The sequence below is a fragment of the Carassius auratus genome, unplaced genomic scaffold (assembly GCF_003368295.1).
Source record: "Carassius auratus strain Wakin unplaced genomic scaffold, ASM336829v1 scaf_tig00216329, whole genome shotgun sequence".
Taxonomy (NCBI): domain Eukaryota; kingdom Metazoa; phylum Chordata; class Actinopteri; order Cypriniformes; family Cyprinidae; genus Carassius; species Carassius auratus.
The window spans coordinates 5189-24546 of record NW_020528513.1 but is presented as its reverse complement, the minus strand read 5'-3'; the positions used below and the strand labels follow the sequence as shown (position 1 = coordinate 24546).

Sequence of the window (19358 nt, the reverse complement as noted above, 5' to 3'; positions counted from 1 at the left end):
TGGATGGGTGCGTAGGTACGTTTTGAATTGGTTCTTTGAAACTAAACATTCGAAAGAACCGATTCAGGAAATTATTCGGACCTCCTTCCACCAGAAAACAAACGGTGCTTCATCACAGCGTCCCACTACAACAAAGATCAACTCAAATTGTTCCGGTTCTTTTGCATTCTGCCCTTATAAAACATTACAGTGGGTCAAAATGACATGAAGCCCATATACTCAAACTTAATCTGGCATCCTAGCATAAACACTAACATATAATGTTCACACGAACAAAATATTGACGTTGATTTTCTTGTGAAGCTTCATATGAACAATTATCCTGTCGTTTGCTACAATAATTACTCAAAGTGTTATAATAAAATATAAATTTGCCCTGAAAAAGCGATATACACATATAATGCGTAACAATGACGTTTTTAGTGTGAATATGTAAATCTAAATGCCGGTTTCGAATAAAATTAATGAAGTTCCGGTATGTTTCGTGAAGATGTCAAGTATGAGTTATTCAGGTTCCCGCGCGGCTGTCGGGGGTTTCGGTGGTCACTGATCCAAGCCCGATATAAAACACACCATGTTTCGGGCTCCCCTCGTAAATCGGCTTTCCTAAATGCGCTGCAAACGCCCAAAAGGCTGTTATCGGTGTTCCGCGGAGTAATCCAGGAGAGATCCGGGGACTTGGCAGGGTTTTCACCTGTTATTGTAGATACTGACCAGGGGGTGCGGCCTAGCCTAAACCGAGGATCGGTGGGAGGATTCACGGCCTTTAGAAACACCATAAGCTGTTTTTTATTAAACTTATATTCCCGAGAATGAACATGCGTGGAACCCGCTTATGAAAAAGGTAACGTTAGTATGCATATGTGAACAAAACGTAGCAGGGTGTCTGTGTTGCAGAGCTGCAGTTAGCATGTTAGCCGTCTTGCAAATAATTGTTAGCCATATTGCAAAGCTGTGTGCTTACGTTTTTTCCCCCCATGTGTCTTGAAAACCCGCCTGTTTTATAAGTATGGTTCTGTGTAGGACATTAATATTAGTGCCAACTTACCTAACGATACAATTTTGTCACCGGCTTTTATGCTCTGCTGAAAAAACGCGAATATGTGTGCGCGAATGTATTGTGTGTAAACAAATAAGAGGCGATCGATCGTCTTTCAACATTGTTGCGTTATTACATTGTCTTAACCATGCATGCATGCTTTGGGACATGTGTACCCCCTTTTGTACACAGTCTATTTAAGAGGTGATGGAGACAAAAGGATTGTCTTAAAACATCTGGTGCATATGATACTGTGTTTACTGATTTTTAGTTTACTAGGTGCTCAGGTAGAATATAAGTAAGCACTTGAAATTCTAAGTTAGTATGACATGATTTGAAATGTACATTCAGGTGATCATTTGATGATGCTTACAGAGCATCAAGGCAAGACTCAAAACCAGCTGTTACAGTAAAGATTAAGGCTGTTCACATTAACAGTGGTTAAACTGCCAAGGTCGTCAAGTTGCTTTGCTGATGTAGTAGGATCACCATATCTTTTTAAACTCATGGTGGCTTAAATAGACAGCTTTCTTTATGTCTTCTGGTCAATTTTAATGATGCTAGCTCTTGTCAATGTCAGGGGTCTTATTGTTAAACAATAGAGTTTTTATTCTGTCCCATTCAGATCAGTATTTTTTTTTTTTAAATGTATATATATTTTACTTTACTGGCCAGACACATTTTAATTTCAGCTATGTTTTCTATATGCCAGAAGATGTAAATTTTTCATATCATCTTTTTATATATATATATATATATATATATATATATATATATATATATATATATATAAAAAAGGATCGATTTGCAATTTTTATGTCTTATTAATGTTTCCAAGATTTTTTTTTTTTTCTGTTTTAACAAAAACTCAAATTTACACTTTAAAGGTGTCACATAAGTGCTTCTAAAGTGGTAGTTAATCGTCTTAAAATGCTACTCAGAGGTGGCATTAATCCATTAACACAGCAAATACAACTATATAGTTTTATACTTGGGAATAAGATGGGTCAGAGCAGGCCTGGTTTTTATGCACCATTGCATCTTTACACTGTATTTGAAACGGGTACAAAGCAGCCTAAACTTGGCGTGTAAAGACTCCCTTTGTCAGCCAATTAGATAATGTTACCTTGGTAACATTTAAATCAGCAAAATATGCAATGAAAATACTCATCTTAATATTTAGTTTAAAATTGCAAGGCATAAAATGACATATACACGATCAACAAATGTATGATGTGGCAAGTGATGGTTCCATCAACAGGCTCAATACTGTTTCACAAGCCATCCTTGTTGTGGAGCCCTGAGGTGTGAATGCCCTTAAAGATGTGTACCATTGCACGTTTTTCATTCAGTTCTCTTGTTTTTCTCTTATAGGGCTGTACCAAGGTGATGAAGAAGGTTAAGCTCCTTTTGCACTTTTGGCTGATGCTCACATCCATGTCAGTTGGCTGTTTATATCAAGCCACAAAGTGTTCCTAAAAACATTATTACATATATTTTTTTTCTTCATTAGCAGTTCTCACGAGCTGTCAAAATAAGTTCCTCTCTGCCTCCCCACCTTTCCCACCGTGGGCAGTCCAGCATTTCCGTGCCCCTAAATTCGTCTGGAAAGAGGTTCAACTACGGCTCAAAGCTGAATCCGTACAGCCGAGCCCGGATGACGGAGGCGTGGCCGCAGCATGCTGTTGCCCCGCCTCCAGTGGTGCACACCATCCCACCAGGGGCGGACACACTGGGCTGCACTGTCTACGGTATCGTCCTCCAGCCAGACACAGCATTGCAACAACAACAGCAGCAGCAGCAGCAGCAACAACAATCCCAGCAACAGCAACATCACAGTCAGCAGCACAACCAGCAGCCGCATTCGGCACAAACGCAACAGCCCTCTTTGCATGTAGGGAATGAGGGGGGACACAAGTGTGGTGCATGTGGCCATGACATCTCCCATCTGGCTAATCCCCATGAGCACCAGTGCATGGTGAGCCAAGACCGTTCGTTTCAGTGCACGCAGTGTCTGAAAATCTTCCACCAAGCCACTGACCTGTTGGAGCATCAGTGTGTGCAGGTGGAGCAGAAACCCTTTGTGTGCGGGGTGTGCAAGATGGGCTTCTCCCTGTTAACTTCTTTAGCACAGCATCACAATGCCCATAACAGTGGCAACCCCATGAAGTGCTCCATATGTGAAAAAACATATCGGCCGGGTTCTGGAAATGCCACGCCAACTTCATCAACGGGCACTCCAGGGCAACCATCTAATGACGAAGCATCGTCCAGTGGCAGCGCAGCTGTCGGGACATCAGGCCAGCCTACGTTTGAGCCTTCACAACCTGACAGGCCCTACAAGTGTTCGGTGTGCTCCAAGGGCTTCCGTCACTTATCTGAGCTCACCCGTCATGAACGCGTCCACACAGGTGAGAAGCCTTTTAAATGTGAAACATGCGACAAGAGCTTTAGCCAGTCCTCTCATCTTGCCCACCACCAGCGTACCCACAGCTCAGAACGGCCGTTCAAGTGCGCAGTGTGCGAGAAGAGCTTCAAGCACCGCTCCCACCTAGTCCGTCACATGTACGCCCACTCGGGTGAGCATCTGTTCAAGTGCAACCTTTGCGAGTTGCACTTCAAAGAGTCTTCCGAGCTGCTCCACCACCAATGTCAGCCGCAAGGTGCTCGGCCATTTCGCTGCGCCACGTGCGGGAAGGGCTTCAAGCGTCCGTCCGACTTGAGACAGCACGAACGCACCCACTCGGAGGAACGCCCATTCCACTGTGAAGACTGCCAGATGAGCTTTAAACAACAGTATGCCCTGGTGCGCCACCGACGCACGCACAAGCCCTCCGCCGACCGCCCCTTCAAATGCAACCTTTGTGACAAGGGCTTCCTGCAGCCGTCCCACTTGTTGTACCACCAGCATGTTCACGGCATGGATAACCTTTTCAAGTGCGCCTCATGCGGCAAGGGCTTCAGCCAATCCGGTGAGCTGCTCCGTCACAAATGTGGTGAGCCCTCCTCAACACCCACAAATCCAGACAAGCCCTACAAGTGCGACGTGTGCGGAAAGGCCTACAAAAAGGCCACCACACTACAGCGGCATCAGAATTCCCACTGCACCGAGAAGCCTCTCAAATGCTCGCTGTGCGACCGACGCTTCCTGTCCTCCTCAGAGTTCGTGCAGCACCGATGCGACCCTTCCCGTGAGAAGCCCTTGAAGTGTCCTGACTGTGAGAAGCGCTTCAAGTACTCCTCGGAGATGCAGCGGCACAGACGGGTCCACACCGGAGAGAAGCCCTACAAGTGCGCCAGTTGCGACAAGGGCTTCAAGCAACGCGAACACCTGGCCAAGCATCAAAGCGTGCATGCGAGAGATGCCCAGTTTAAATGTGTATGGTGTGGAGAGCGTTTTGCTGATCTAGGAGCCCTTCAGGAACATACTGTCCAGCACACAGCTGAAGGTGGGGGGTACCCTGTGTCCTCTCTCATTCAGTAACTTGTGCCCCCAGTTACCATTTGCAGAGTATAAGCAATTTCTACCCCAGTCAAATGATTTCTTACAAAGCCCGGTGACTTCATAGTACCTAATTTTGTTCTAAACATGCATATGATCAACAAGTATAGTTATTCCCTTTTTGATATCGAGGCATACTTAAATTGGATTCGATCAGCGAAAAGTTATTGAATCCTGGGAGGAGCGAACGGGAGATCTCAAACTCTATCCAAGATACCACTGTGACCCTAGTTCAGTAGGGTGGCATTTGCCCTGCATTGTGGTTCCTTAACCCGACATGGCTCACAAATGCCCCCATCAGATCTTTAGAGCACAACTCAAAAAATGATTCGGTCTTGATCCTTCATATTAAAAAAGCTATACACTTTTGTTAGTACCTAGTATGGTTGAAATAGTGCTTACTGTGGGCCTCCATGTAATAACTACTCCGATCACTAGCCTTGGTCCAGTGTACACATATTTGGAGTACCTCCGTGTGCCTACTGTGTGCATTTAGTTCGCCCCGCAGCTAAAGATAAAACAAAAAGGGGGACAAAGTTGTACTGTTATAAACTGATGAAACTGTCTGTAAATGTCAAATGTTGACGTTCCCCTATTTGTGGCAACTAATGGTATCTACCAAAAACCATCATTGTACTGTACCACACCTTAAATGGGACAAATCGTTAACCAGCAGAAGTATGACGAACTCAGATGCTCTACATTTCACGGAGATTATACGTAAATATATAGAATCTATATAGAAATGTAAACTTCAGTCTTGTATACAAACAGTTCATATTACTACGAGAATCAGTACGGCTATCCTGAAAATTGCCTAAAAAAATGCAAAAGGCTTCCTGTTTTACTGTATGTACATAGTTAGTATGTATGCAACTTGTTTACCAGTCCTGTCATTAGAAATTGCATTGTCTTTCTTAAACTGCACCACAATTTTATAAGTAGCTTTTCACGTGAAGTTCTGATTCATACATTCTTACGTTTTGTTTCCGATTTGCCTTTTTAAAATTCATTTCAGCCTCTTTGTAGATGTAGTTTGGATTGTAATTGGTGTGTTCAAGGCTGTGTGAAAGTTGAGTCTGATTTTATAAAGGCTTTTGCCCCATGCCCTGACCACCCACTGCCCCATACAGGACTCATGTACTTGATGTGTATTATAGTAGCCTAAATGTCATTCTTCCTCTACTGTATAGATTTATCCATGTGTTTTTATCTCTAATCTGCCAACACTGTCTTGCCTGCAGTCATTTGCCTTTCGCAACATGACTGATTCATTTTTCTGTTATTCTTATATAAACACCATAAGATCGGAGCCTTTCAAAATGGATTTTTGGTTTCCCCCAGAATCCAGGAGGGAAGGTGTTTGTTTTGGGCCTCTGAGGCCTTGACTTAAACGCACGTCACTCTGATGTTTTTGTTCGTGAATGTCTGTTGCATACTCCTCAAACTATAACCAGTACGTTCTTTTGAGAAACTGATTTTTAAACTGACACCTTCTACAATTGTAGTATATACATGTTTAATTTAGAGAGTAAGTGGTACTCATACAAGAGTAATCCTTGGTTTTAGAATCACGTACTCTCCTTGTTTTAATGTTAGAAAATGCTACCACTTTTTTATTGGTCTACAAAGCTGTTTTCTGTCAAAGTTTTCATTTGCCTGCTTTGTTTCCCTCCCACCCACTTCACAATTTAGCATTATCTTACTTGGGGCAAAATGACATTCTCGTCTCTGTTGCGTATGCAGTATTACATGTTGGCCATTGGCCCTTGAGGAGCATCTCTCTCTTGCAGTTAGGTTTCGCCTAGTACTGTACGGTGAGGTTAGAGGTGGTAGTGACACTTTGGCCTTAAGCAGGGGCGTCTAGTTTCTCTGCAGAGCCCTTTGCCTCCAATCTGTTTCCCATTTATTGTATCTATTTATCCATTGTTTTAAATACCAAGGGGCTTTTTTAAACCGTAGGCATTAAAAATCTGAACCGTTTTTTTTATGTTTTCACATTTTTGTATATTATTATTATTTTTTATTAATATTGTTTAAAATCTCTGTATAAATATCTATATTCTGGGCAGATGTGTCAGGACCACAGGGGAACGTTAAGATTGATGGCCTTCCTCTATGGTTTTGAGACCTCTCCACCCCGTGCATGCCTGCTGTGTTAGTTCCCGTAATCTGTTCCAAGTATGTGCGCTTCCAACTACACATACTTCTCCTTAGCTTTTTTTCAAACTGTAGATCGTGAATGAGCTAGTAAGAAAACTTAATGTGGTGGTTGATGTGACATTCATGCTGATATATCTGTATGTAGCATTTAATATACACAGCACTAACTAATAAACCTTTTCATTAACACTGCATTGTTGTGTGTCATTCGTATGTTCATTTTTATTGTTTATGTTAAGACATTTTTGCTTCAATGAAATTTAGCAAAAGATGCTAAATGTATGGGCATCTTTGACATTATCTTGGGCACTGATGTTAGTTAGGACATAGTAGTTGTAGTTGTTTCAGAACCCATACAATCCAGCATCTATAGCTGCATGTTGTGCAGGAACTGGTCTGGCTCCAGCAGCGATCCGAAGCTTTGCCCAGGATTTTGTGTGTGTTTTTAATGACATCTGGAATAATTGGGTAATTAAAATGGAGACTCAATGATATGATTGATTCTTGGGGGGAAAAACCTTATGTAATCACCTCTGCAATCTCCACCTTGCGTTCCCATTCTTTAACACTCTTCTGCAGCTGACCATGAGACTCCTTAACCTTGATGTATTGTAGGACATGTGGTATGTGAAAATCAGCCAACTGGCCCCTCAACTTCCTGTTCAGAGTCTCTGCTTTGTTTCGTTCCTATCAGGAAAGAAAAAATCTATATTATGGAGTACTACCCAAACTTGTAGACTACCAGAATTTTTAAATTGTAAATATTAAGCCATTTACTGCCATCATTTTGGATATTGAAGAACATATAAGTAATTTAATTTTTCTGACCTCTTCTGCTTGCTTAGTTTCCTCCTCAATCTTAACCAGTATCTTCATTCGTAAAGCAATGTCACCGTTGAGCACATCTGACTCATGTGTCAAGGTCTGAAGCTTCTCCTGCAAGACAGAGATATTGAAACAATTCTCTAGACACTTACTGTGCCCAAAATTTTCGGTTTACCGCTCAAGGCCAAGGGTTTCTTATAGTAATGATCCTTAACAAGATCTGTCCTATTATTACTATGGTGTGTAGCTCAACACATATTTGATATCTCCACTTGTCAGGCTTGCAGACCACTTTATAGTTGGTTGAGCATCTCACCTTCTCAGAATTCAAGACATGCAAGGTCTTCCCTGCAAACAGTTTGAGTTCCATATGTTTGAGGTTTTGCTCATCCAGCTGCTTCCTACATTTCATGTTCCCAAACTTGAGCTGCTCAAAGTCCATAGCCGTCAGCCCTTCACCCATCTCCTCTTGTTGTTTCAACTGGATTTGTAGTTTTTTCTTGTATGAGAGGAGTGCTGTGTTCTTCTGATACAACTTCTCAATCAAGTTCTCCTGAAAAAATGTGGGAACTTGATTGTGACTTTAAATCACAATTCCTGTCGGAATAAACAGGCAATCTCAAGTTTTCTTTTACCTTTGCCCTTACTTTATCCTCAATGTATCTGCTGACCTTCTCAGCACTCATCGTCACACCCTTTTTGTCTCGCAGTGCTTTAACGATGTCCCGATCAAACTGGCAACATTCTTTTTTAACCTCTGCCAAGTGGATATCAGCTTCTTCCAGAGTTGCCTAAAGAGGGTATAATCAATTAACTTGAACATATGAAATGAATTTGTCATAGCCTCATGGGCTTGTTCTCTGTCTTTTGACTAATGACCTTGTAATTATCCAGCTCTCTTTCTGAATGGTCTTTTGCTTTCTTCAAATCTTCTGTAATCTGTTTATGCACGCTTTGGGCGACATCACATTTCTGTTCCAGTGTCAGAAGCTGTTGTCTCTCTGGAGTGTGTACTTTGGTTTTCCTTCCTGGACTCTGATATCACAAGATGGACAGTGAACGAATGACGTCATGACTGACGATGATGAACAGACGAATGAGGTAATTGAAATGTATTATTGAAATGTCATTGAAAACGTTTAAATTACAAGATGTACATACACAGGCAATATTTCACTCTTAAAAAGAGTGGAAAGAGACGATTAAGACGTCACGACTTTAACGTGTAACCTATGTAATGACCGTATTCATTTAACATTAAATACAAAGATAAAATATTCAAAATGCGTATAACATATGTCGACTATAAAATACGTACAGTTGCCATTTCGAGCTGTGATGCTGTTTCAAAAGACTCCAAATGAGTTTGTGGGTCCAGTCGATTAATATATCGCTCAGATAGATCGATTTCTGCTTGTTGCGCTGCATTGGAGCGTCTTAAATTGAGGGAAACAAAAATTAGTTATTCAAATGTAGCTAAATATAATTTCTAATAGGCCTATACAACAATATTTGTCGACAGAATACTAAATGATACGTTTAGGGTCCCTTAAAACGTTTATAACAGTACAGTATTAAAATGAATAATATGTAGGTTATAGGCTACAGTAACAGTATTATTAAAATGAATAATATGTAGGTTATAGGCTATCTTTTGGCAAATTATGTCTGCGAGAATAAGATTTTGAGAGAGAGAGAGAAAAAAAGATGTTATGCTTTACTTCAAGTCCTCCAAGAGTTCAACAAGTTGTTTTTTATCTATGTCGATTCGACCGTCCTCTGTCGTTTCTGCCATGGTTGTGAAGGTAAACAATGCCATGGTTTCGTGCCTTTTCTTTGCCATTAAATGATTTATGTTAAAATAATAAACACATGCATTTATTAGTGTGATACTCTATGAAAAACAAAAACATATTTTCTATTTAGGGACATATTATACCAGACATTTTTTATGAAAGATATTTAAGTAAGACAGTAAATTAATAAATAACATCAGTATTGTTATTTAATATTGTAAACATTTATCTTACGAGGAAATTTACATGCTAGATTTAACGTTACATATTCCGTTACTGTTTCCCCGAGTTCATCGTTTATTAAGATAACGTAAACAACTTGCACAAAACCGCAAGTGTGATGATACTTTTGAGTGAAATGAGTGAAACAGGAACAGTGAAAAATGCAGTCATACATTTCCTCAAAATGTATATGTCTTTGTGTGGATATGCAATCTGTTCCTCTGTCATCAGAGGAAGCGGAAGTCTTTCATATATGGCCGCTTAGCAACGGACGGACATGCCCAGTGGCCATGACAACTCGTACTTCCGTCAGTTTCAACGCTAAGCTATCTTGCGCTTCCGGGTCGAACCGTTGCAGTCCGTTTTTTCCTTCTGCAGCACGGGGGGGATTTGTCCGGAAAACCCGAACCTCGACCACAAGCGGAACGCTGCACGGGATTATAAACGAGTTTTGCGATTATTGCATATCGACTTTACGCAAGCGACGTCACGGTGACACGGTTTTTCCACGGGGGTCGAGCACAACATCGATCTGTAGTCCACCGCCTCTCTCTCTCTCTCTCTCTCTCACACACACACACACACACACTCACCAGTCAATCAATATCCTGAAGCTTAGAGACTGGTTAGTTATATCCTACTCAGTTACGGTGGACTGTATTTTCCAACATCCATTGTTACAGACTGAAGACTGCGAGGAAACACATCCTGGCTTTTCTTCTGGGATCTCTATGCTTCGGATCTAGGAATTTTAGGCCCCTTTGGGGTGGTGGGGGGGTTTAACCCACAATAATTAGATTAAAACAAACCCCCCCGCCTAAGACTCAAAGTCTATTTTTAAACCAAATGACTTTTCACATACAGATCTAAATTAGACCATCTTAGCTCTGCGTGCGACATTAGCACTTCCAGAGCATTTCACAGACTATCCACCGTTCATTTTCACGCTCGGGTCTCCAGATATTAGACATCACACACCCGAACCGGACACCGTCAGACCTCTCCCGGGTTGGCGTACTTCCGATCAGTGGTCCTCCGCGTGTTTGTGTGTTTTAAATTGGATTTGGCGATCGGGTTTCTCCTACACCCTGAGCCCCGTTGCCCGCCATGCCCGGCCCGGTGGCCGGTAGTAAATCTCGGGTGTATGCCGATGCCAACACTTTGAAGAGCAGGGAATACTGGGACTACGAGGCCCATGTGCCCACCTGGAGGTGAGAGATTTAAAGATATAAAAAGTCCAAGTGCATCATCGCCTGATTTGTGTCTCAAAACCTAGTAAGCTGCACACCAAGGCGCGTTTCGTGTGTGATTTTGTGCATGTGCCTACTGTTTTTCTTTGCGCAGTGGTTCTTCACATTTGTAGGCTCGCTATCGATCGTGCTGGGTAAGTCATCAATCTGCGTGATCGAGCAGCCCCTGTGTGAGAGCTGATGATGAGAGGATGACATGATCGGATGTACAGATGCTGTGTTAGAGAGAGGAGTGTGTGACTGGCCACAGCATCCACAGATTTTATGCAAATGCGCTGCTTCCCTCGAGTGCGCCAGTAATTACCATTCTAAACCAGTGCACAAATACAGCATTTAGTGGTTTTAATGGTTAGATTCCCCTGGAGTAGTTAATGTGCTTTCGTTTTAAACAGTGCACATATATTATAGTAGGTGACGATGAATATGCTGTCGTTTTTTATTTTCTGTTTTCTGTATTACTCAAAATGAGAATTTGTTTAGCAATTTTCACACAGCTCTTTTCCATACAGTAAAACTGATCATATTGATTGTCAAAAAAAAAAAAAAAAAAAACACCATGAAAGCACCATAAAATTGGCAACTATTGCGCTTGATATCAGTTTAGTGAAGTTATTTATTTATTATTTATTTATATAACTTACATTTTTGTGTGGTGATTCTAAATTAAGTCATTATTTACTGCCAGGTTCCACGACATTGATGTTCGATGCGATGTGCCAGAAACAGAAATTACTAATATTACAATTTGTTTTTGTTAATTGAAATACATTTGAAATAAAATATAAATATTAGATTAAACTGTCCCAAAAATGAGAAATGATGCTTTTAAATAAGATGAAGTACTAATGTAACTAAAACTGAAATAAAAATCAATTAAGACTTAAGAAATAAAACCCCGCAAGCACTCCTCGGAAATGTAACGCCCCTTTCTAAAATTGCGAGCTTCATCTTTCAAAATAATTGTAAAGATAGTTAATAATGTCCTTAGTTTTACCATCAGTTCAAGCCTGAAAGGGGAACAGAATCATGTGACAAACACGGATGAAGCTCTGTGTTTGCAGTACACAAGCCACGGACGGTTAAGACCGCTAACTCCACTGTGTGACCCTGTATCTCTCTCGCTCTCATACACAAAAACACACACGACACGTAAAACTCTGCATTTGAACATTCAATAGCAAATACTTAAACTCACAACAAAACGTACTTCCAGTAGCTGATTCACAAGCACCAGATTGTCTTAGCAAAGTCAGAATTACCTCCTCTCTTAAGTTCACGAAACAGTCATTCATAAAATGCGTTGCTGTTCTGTTGTAAGTAATCTTAAAGATTCCTAAATGTATCTACTTTCAGAAGGCCAAATAAAGTGCTTTTGCTTTCTCCTAGAATAGATACACATAGCATCTCCCTGACATGTTTGCTTCAGCACTAACTGCGGTTACTGAAACCATGCTTACTTTCTTTGCATGAACATTTGGCCAGCAATATGCAAATATTTCCACATAGTGATGTAGACATGTGGGGGCGTGTTTGAATAAACAATACTAAAATAGGACCGTTGGATGGAGCCAAAGTTTTGTATTTTATTTTACATCGTAATGTATTTATTTATTGTAGCTTACTGCTTTAAGCCGTTTTGATTCAGATTAAAATGTGATTCTGCATGTACAAAGCTCTGTAAGAATAGTGTAATTTGCCTCATTGCTATAGTTAAGAGCGCTTCCAGACAGGAGGCCAATGCTAAAAATGTCCAATTTGGCTCAGTCCCTTGGTAGAGATGTCAGTCAGCCCTCAGCTGACAGGGGGAATGATGGGCCTGGTAATTTTCACAGATGGTTGAATGTGTTTCAGCCTCTTGTTGCTCGCAGATGCCTGGTGTCTGTGTGCTGGGTTGGAGATGTTGCTTTCTGGTCTAGATTCTCGATCTGACTGGCATGTGATTCTGTGTACCACCTGCAGTAACCAGGAGGATTACCAGCTGGTACGGAAGCTCGGGAGGGGCAAATACAGCGAGGTCTTCGAGGCCATCAGCATCAACAATAATGAGAAGGTGGTGGTCAAAATCCTCAAGGTGAGTTTGTATTCAGCGTGTAGTCAGTATGACCTTCTAGAATGAGAATTTCCCTCCCCTCTAATAATCTTACTAGCAATAGCAAACTATGTTTTTGAAGTAAACTACAGGCTATTGGCTGATTTCATACAAAAAGACAAGCCTTTTGAAATTCCTATTTCAACATTTACCACAGACAAAAATGTGTTTATCAAGTTTTTTTTTCTGTTGTTTACTGTTGATTAGGTGTTTATATTGTTACATATTTGATTTCTAAATTATAGCCTGTCAAGAAAAAGAAGATCAAGAGAGAGATCAAGATCCTGGAGAACTTACGAGGAGGAACCAACATCATTCAGTTAATGGACACAGTAAAGGACCCTGTGGTACATTGTCCATCTCTCTCTTCTTCTGTTGATGATACTTGTCCAATCAGGGCACACAGTTTGTCCCAGGAGGACTTAGATTTTTCCTTTTCTGAAGATCGTGGGTGGACAGCATTTGAGACAAATTGCTTTTTATAGCTTACAGATGCGGATTTGTGTTTAGGCCGGAATTAGTTGTAAGAAGTTTTTATTTATCAAACTTGTCAGTGAAATTACATAAAAAAAAAATCAGATTGGAAATGTCACAGATTTAGCGTACAAACATAAGCAGCCGGTAATAGTGATTTCAAAGGATTAAATGAACACAAATGAGATCATATGAAAATTACTGAGAAGCGTAGTGATGATTACTTAAACAGCAAATTAGATTTCACATCTGAATAATGAGTTGCAGTTGGCCATGATCCTTTTGTAGTCCTTGTGCTCCTATTTTATTCCTGATTGCCATCACAATGACTGCTTGATTGTGTCTGTTAATGCTTAATATTGTTGATTGAACGACTTCCTGTTTTCTGATTGTGCATCTCTTTTTCTCTCTGTTTTTTGCGATTCCTTCCCAATCACTCTGCAGTCTCGAACGCCTGCGCTTGTCTTTGAATGCATCAATAACACAGATTTTAAGGTATATTCTATTTAATGTTGTCTATTTATCTGTCTGTCTCTCTTTAAATCTGTCTGTCGTCCGTCCGTCTTTCTATCTATCCATATATCTATCTATCCATCCATCTATCTTCTGTCTGTATATCTACCTTTCTACCAATCTGTCTATTTCAGGTAATTAATAATTTAGTGCATATTATTAGATTAATAATGTAAGTAGCATTTAATGCTTTTAAGTTGCATTAATTCTTCAAATGTAATAGTTTTTGTTTCCTTCCTCTTCAGGAGCTGTATCAAAAGTTAACAGATTACGATATACGTTTTTACATGTATGAACTACTAAAGGTAAGCTCACAAGTGTGTGCTTCACTGGCTTGTTTTGGAGACTTGTATCCATTGCTAAGGTCTTGTCTTGTTTTGTTTAAACACGAGCAGGCTCTGGACTACTGCCACAGTATGGGGATCATGCACCGTGATGTCAAACCCCACAATGTTATGATCGACCACCAGTTAAGGAAGGTAATGATGCCGTTATTAATTCTTCATCTTGAATTGCATTTAAGACATTCAGAATACAAATCGGAGAGCCTTTCAGAGAAAGAATGACTGTAATGTTCCCTCTCTCATGTAGTTATTGGCTTTGTACACCAGCAGAGGGCATCAGGGTACCACATTCTTTTGAGTAACGAAGTGTTTTTCAGATGTTGATTTGCAGCATCATGTTTTTTGTGTGTCTGATGCAGCTGAGATTGATAGACTGGGGTCTCGCTGAGTTCTATCACCCCGCACAAGAGTACAACGTCAGAGTGGCTTCACGCTATTTCAAGGGTCCAGAACTTTTGGTGGACTATCAGGTAAAACGCTCTTCATGAATCACGCAGAATGATTAAAAAAAAAAGAGTCCTCTATTTTATGACGACAACAAACACTTTGTCTTATGTAACATAAAATTCCTCAGATTCTCGTCAGTAACTTGTCCATCCAGTTTTAGTTCAGTTTAAGTGGCTAAAATATTTCTGCATCACTAATCTCGGTCTTTTGAGGAGTTGCGCAATGTCATTGTTTATATCGCAAGTCTTTGAACTTATTTCCTTCTCTTCAGATCATAAGTATTCCTGACACTGTTGTCACATGAAAGACAGATATAAAAAGCTGTCAGTAACCGCCTGACTTGCATGAAATAAACAATGATGGTGTTTTGAACATCATTTGCTTAAACCGCCTTAAACGTAGTATGTTTGATATTAGACCGATGCTTAATAAATGTTAACGATTGTTTTTGTGTGCGAACAGATGTATGATTACAGTCTGGACATGTGGAGTCTCGGCTGCATGCTGGCCAGTATGATCTTTCAGAAAGAGCCCTTCTTTCATGGCCAGGACAACTACGATCAGGTGAGTGACATTTATATACATCAGGAATAGATCATTCAGTTTTAGAAGTATATTTAAAATGCATACTATGCATTTAATGCAACAAGCTAAAATCTTTATCTGAAGCATGTGACCATGATTTCATTTCCTTGTTCTCCAGTTAGTGCGGATTGCAAAAGTTCTTGGAACAGATGAGTTATTCGGCTACCTGCGCAAATACCACATTGAACTGGATCCACGATTTAAAGACCTGCTTGGCCAGTGAGTACCAGCAGAGGATGTCATAGAGGCATTTCAAAAATTGAAATGGATTTTTTTCTTAAATAAACATTAATAAGAAACACAAGACTTGAATAGAAAGCAAATGTATTATGGTATGCTGTGTTCTATTATATTAACAAATAAAATACCAATTATTTGTTATGTCAGTATATTGATTTATTATTTGAGGTAATTCCTTTAGTTAAGTAAATGTTTATGTATCGTAAATGATAACTGGCCAAACTTAAGTTTTAAGTACGTGGATATTAAAATACAAAGCAGTGTTGTTATAGTCAAATAAACTGAAATTTAAAACCATAAAAATTGTATTTAACTGAAAAAAAAAAAAGATTATATATATATATATATATATATATATATATATATATATATATATATATATATATATATATAATCTTATTATTTTTTTTTTTATAAAGCTATTTACCCAGGCAACATTTCTCATTTTTCCACTTGATGTTATAAAATAACTAAAACTGAAATAAAAAAATGTATAAAAAAAAAAAAAACTAATGAAAATGACAAAAACACCAGAACCAAATAAAAACATAATAGGATATTAATGATACTGAATTAACACTGATACAAAGTATCAATTGTTTTAATACTAATTGTGACATAAGTTTGTAACCAGTTAGTGAAACTCCTGCCGTATCCCGCAGGCAGACGCGGAAGCGCTGGGAACAGTTTGTGCAGACGGAGAACCAGCATTTGGTGAGCCCAGAGGCTCTGGACCTTCTTGACAAGCTGCTACGCTATGACCATCAGCAGAGACTGACCGCCACCGAGGCCATGGAGCACCCTTATTTCTGTGAGTCCGTTACCTCACTGCTGACAGCTTGTGTACACACAACTAATTGACTCAAATTCTAGAATCATACATAATTTGTCTTTAGATCCAGTGATGAAGGAGCAGTCTCACACTAATACAGATGGCACCATAGTGTCAAGCGGAACCAACACACCCCGATGAGAGCAGGTATCAAGAATTTAGAAGTGTGTGTGTGTGTATTTATTTATTTGTTATTTAATGGTACATGATTATTTATGCATATAGACTACCAAAGTTTCTTTAAAAACACTAAGTACTACTATGGTAGTATTCATTTTAAATAAGCTTTTATTTGTATATTTTCAGTCATCATTTTTGGTTTGTTTAGTCATTTTATTAAACGCTTGTCATTTTTAATACTTAGTTTTCATTTTAGTATTTCTACTGACTTTTAGTGTCTAATTAAAAATTGTCTAATTTTAAATCTAAAACAATTTTAATTTATTTTACTTAAGCTTTTTTCTTTTCAATTACCAAAAATTATTTTTTGTCATTTTAGTTATCTAAAACTACTCTGCTGTATTATAGTGGTGTGATGCCTAAATATTCATTGTACTTCTTTTTTTTGTATAATTTTTTATATATATAAATATTGGTATTGACCAGAATTTTAATATCTGTGCATCTTTAAAAATGATTAATCACCAATTACAATATAAAGGCAGTTCTGTTTTTATTCTTTGTATAGCATTTAATTGTCTGAAATTCCTTTCTTGGTATTGTTTTTCAGGAACCAGAAAAGGATGGCGTTTGTTACCTCAATTTTTTTATCCCTCGTGTCTGAAACCTCTTCAAGTGTACAGTGAAAGTTGGATCTAAGCAGCACCTGTTACACCTCGTCTCTCAGACACACACACATGCACACTCGCATACACTCACACCGACACAGACATTTCCGCTTTCCTGTGTCTGTCAAGGTTGGTCTGCCCCTCTATAACAGGTCTGTTCCTCTAGCTTGAAGATTTCAAAGCGTTCCCTTCCTCGACTCCACCCCCAAGTACACTGGCCCCTCCCACCTTAAACTAGGCATGGAGAATGAAGACCAGAATGAACCCCGCTCCCTCTCTCCTTATTGGTCTGTGTGTACGTCTGTTCAGTATTCAGACCTTGGTGCAGCCTCCACATACTGTAGTAATAAAGTGGCATGGTGGACCTTTATTTCTTTGCTCTAGGTAGATTGATTACTATATTAATGAAAATAAATGATTTTTATTTAGATTTATGTTCCTGGTTGTTGTCCATTAATTTGGGGGTTGAAATGTGTGCCTAATTTTTTTTGACGGGAATAGTCTTCCCCTCTTTACGTCATTCCAAGTATACTTTTTTTTTCTTCTTTGCCAAAGAAATTCTGTAAATAATGACAGGCGCTTTGGGAGGTGTCTCAATAGCACCATGGGTTCATGTATCCACTCTTGGCTCATGGGATGATGCGATTTCTCCAAGACCTCTTGGACTGCGCTGTCCACATCGGTCCAGTCTACCTCCACAGGTCATTGTGCACCTGTGTTTAGTTTCTTTTATTTTTAACCCTCTTCTCAATTTCAGAGTTAAACAGAGAGACTCATTATTTATGTCCGGGCCTCATGTGGTTACTTCTGCCCTCAGTGGCCCTGACCTTGACCAACAGCTCTCCATGCAAGACTCTGACATTAATGAATCTCTCACCAGATTGAGGCCTGAGAGAATATATGTGAAGCATAGATCTCACAGGACTTCAAATACATATCCTTGAAATTAAAATGAGGTTTAGAGACATTACCAGCCACATCATGACCTGCATGTTCCAAAACTTGATTAAATGACTTGGGCTGCTCCCAATGGTTATACTTCGAGGTGAAAGGAACCCTGGGTCAATTTGGTTAACTTAAACCACATCCAGCAATTACACTGATGAATGGAAGTAAGGTTGTGTAAACAAACCCCAAAAGGTCACTTAAAGCGATAGTTCATTCAAAAATTATAACTCCCACACTTTATTCACCTTCTTGTCATTCCAACCCTGTATGTCAAATTTTCCGCAAACACAAGAGAAGAACTTTTGAGGTCCACACAATGAAAGTAAATGGTGTCCAAAAACATTTTTCAAAATATATTTTTTTGTTACACCAAAAAAATTATAATCATACAGCTTTAGAATAATATGCGGCTGAACTGTTGGGGGTGAGCTATTCATTTAAAGGTAACAAGAAAAGCCATTTTGTGAAAATAAGGGGTTGTTGGTGTCAAGCAACATAGAGGAGATTGCTATTTTATTTTATTGTGAGGATGGAATTGGATAAAACATTATCTGACAGAAGCTGTCCAAACATACTTTTAGTCTGGTGACAACATTCTTACAAGATGACTCACTGATACTACATCCAGATCAAACAGAAGGGTTGAGAGAAACACTAATCTGACTGATGGTGATTCATCTCCACACCTTTCCTGGAGTATGGCTGCACTATCAAATACCAAGGTTATTAAACTGACAACTGCATTTAGAATACTGTTTTCTGGAATTTTTTTAAGTGGTCAGTCGTTAGTCTTGTGTGACCAGACGTGTGTTTATTGACATATGTTGTGGTTTGCCTGAAAGCTTATTCTGTCTAGGTACCACCTGCAAAGGCAGGAAGAGATCATCCAAAAGACATGCAAATCATGCAACCGTCCACAGTTTATTTTTTTACACAATTTGAGGCAGGGAATTCTGAAGTCAGGGATGTCATCATAACAGACAAGCATGCTGTTGAGGAAATGTTAGCACAATTAACATTAGGAATGCAAGTTGCTCTAAATATTAAGTTAAAACAAGCAAAACTCAGAATATCTCTGAATACGTTTTTCTTAAAAGTACATTTGTAGCTCAGTATATAGGCTAGTAAACAACTTTGGTTTCAGACCAATGAGTTAAAAGTGCACCCAGACTCTCAAAAATTGTGAACTTGAAGTCAGCCAATCAGATCAAACCTAGTGATTTGACATTTACTTTTTCGTGTGTTGTCATGTTTGATTTTCTTTCTTTATTACTCAGAATTATTTAAAACGTGTTTATTTA

At 39.4% G+C, this 19358-nt stretch overlaps 3 protein-coding genes across 4 annotated transcripts; 2 read left to right on the top strand and 1 right to left on the bottom strand.

Moving 5' to 3' along the window:
* Positions 1-186: 186 nt before the first annotated feature.
* LOC113097554 (zinc finger protein 319-like) lies at positions 187-6896 on the top strand. The gene is made up of 3 exons (XM_026262791.1): positions 187-844; positions 2414-2437; positions 2553-6896. Exons 1-3 carry the CDS (start codon positions 836-838, stop codon positions 4521-4523), a joined length of 2004 nt encoding a protein of 667 aa, XP_026118576.1. The 5' UTR covers positions 187-835; the 3' UTR covers positions 4524-6896.
* Positions 6897-6915: 19 nt separating this feature from the next.
* On the bottom strand, positions 6916-9324 carry LOC113097556 (coiled-coil domain-containing protein 113-like). The gene is made up of 8 exons (XM_026262793.1): positions 9251-9324; positions 8848-8965; positions 8409-8564; positions 8165-8320; positions 7846-8082; positions 7533-7640; positions 7236-7391; positions 6916-7159 (listed from the first exon to the last, which is right to left on the bottom strand). The coding sequence occupies exons 1-8, from the start codon at positions 9322-9324 to the stop codon at positions 7049-7051; spliced, it is 1116 nt and encodes a 371-aa protein (XP_026118578.1). The 3' UTR covers positions 6916-7048.
* A 540-nt stretch (positions 9325-9864) lies between these two features.
* Positions 9865-17543, top strand: LOC113097557 (casein kinase II subunit alpha'-like). Of its 2 annotated transcripts, none has more exons than XM_026262794.1 (12): positions 9865-10758; positions 12757-12868; positions 13132-13233; positions 13805-13855; positions 14119-14178; positions 14269-14352; positions 14577-14687; positions 15127-15228; positions 15368-15468; positions 16152-16300; positions 16386-16468; positions 17052-17543. In XM_026262794.1, the coding sequence occupies exons 1-11, from the start codon at positions 10655-10657 to the stop codon at positions 16460-16462; spliced, it is 1053 nt and encodes a 350-aa protein (XP_026118579.1). In that variant the 5' UTR covers positions 9865-10654; the 3' UTR covers positions 16463-16468; positions 17052-17543. The 2 variants fall into 2 exon arrangements, with proteins under 2 accessions (XP_026118579.1, XP_026118580.1); XM_026262795.1 differs by having other exon boundaries at positions 16386-16485.
* The last annotated feature ends 1815 nt before the right edge of the window (positions 17544-19358 follow it).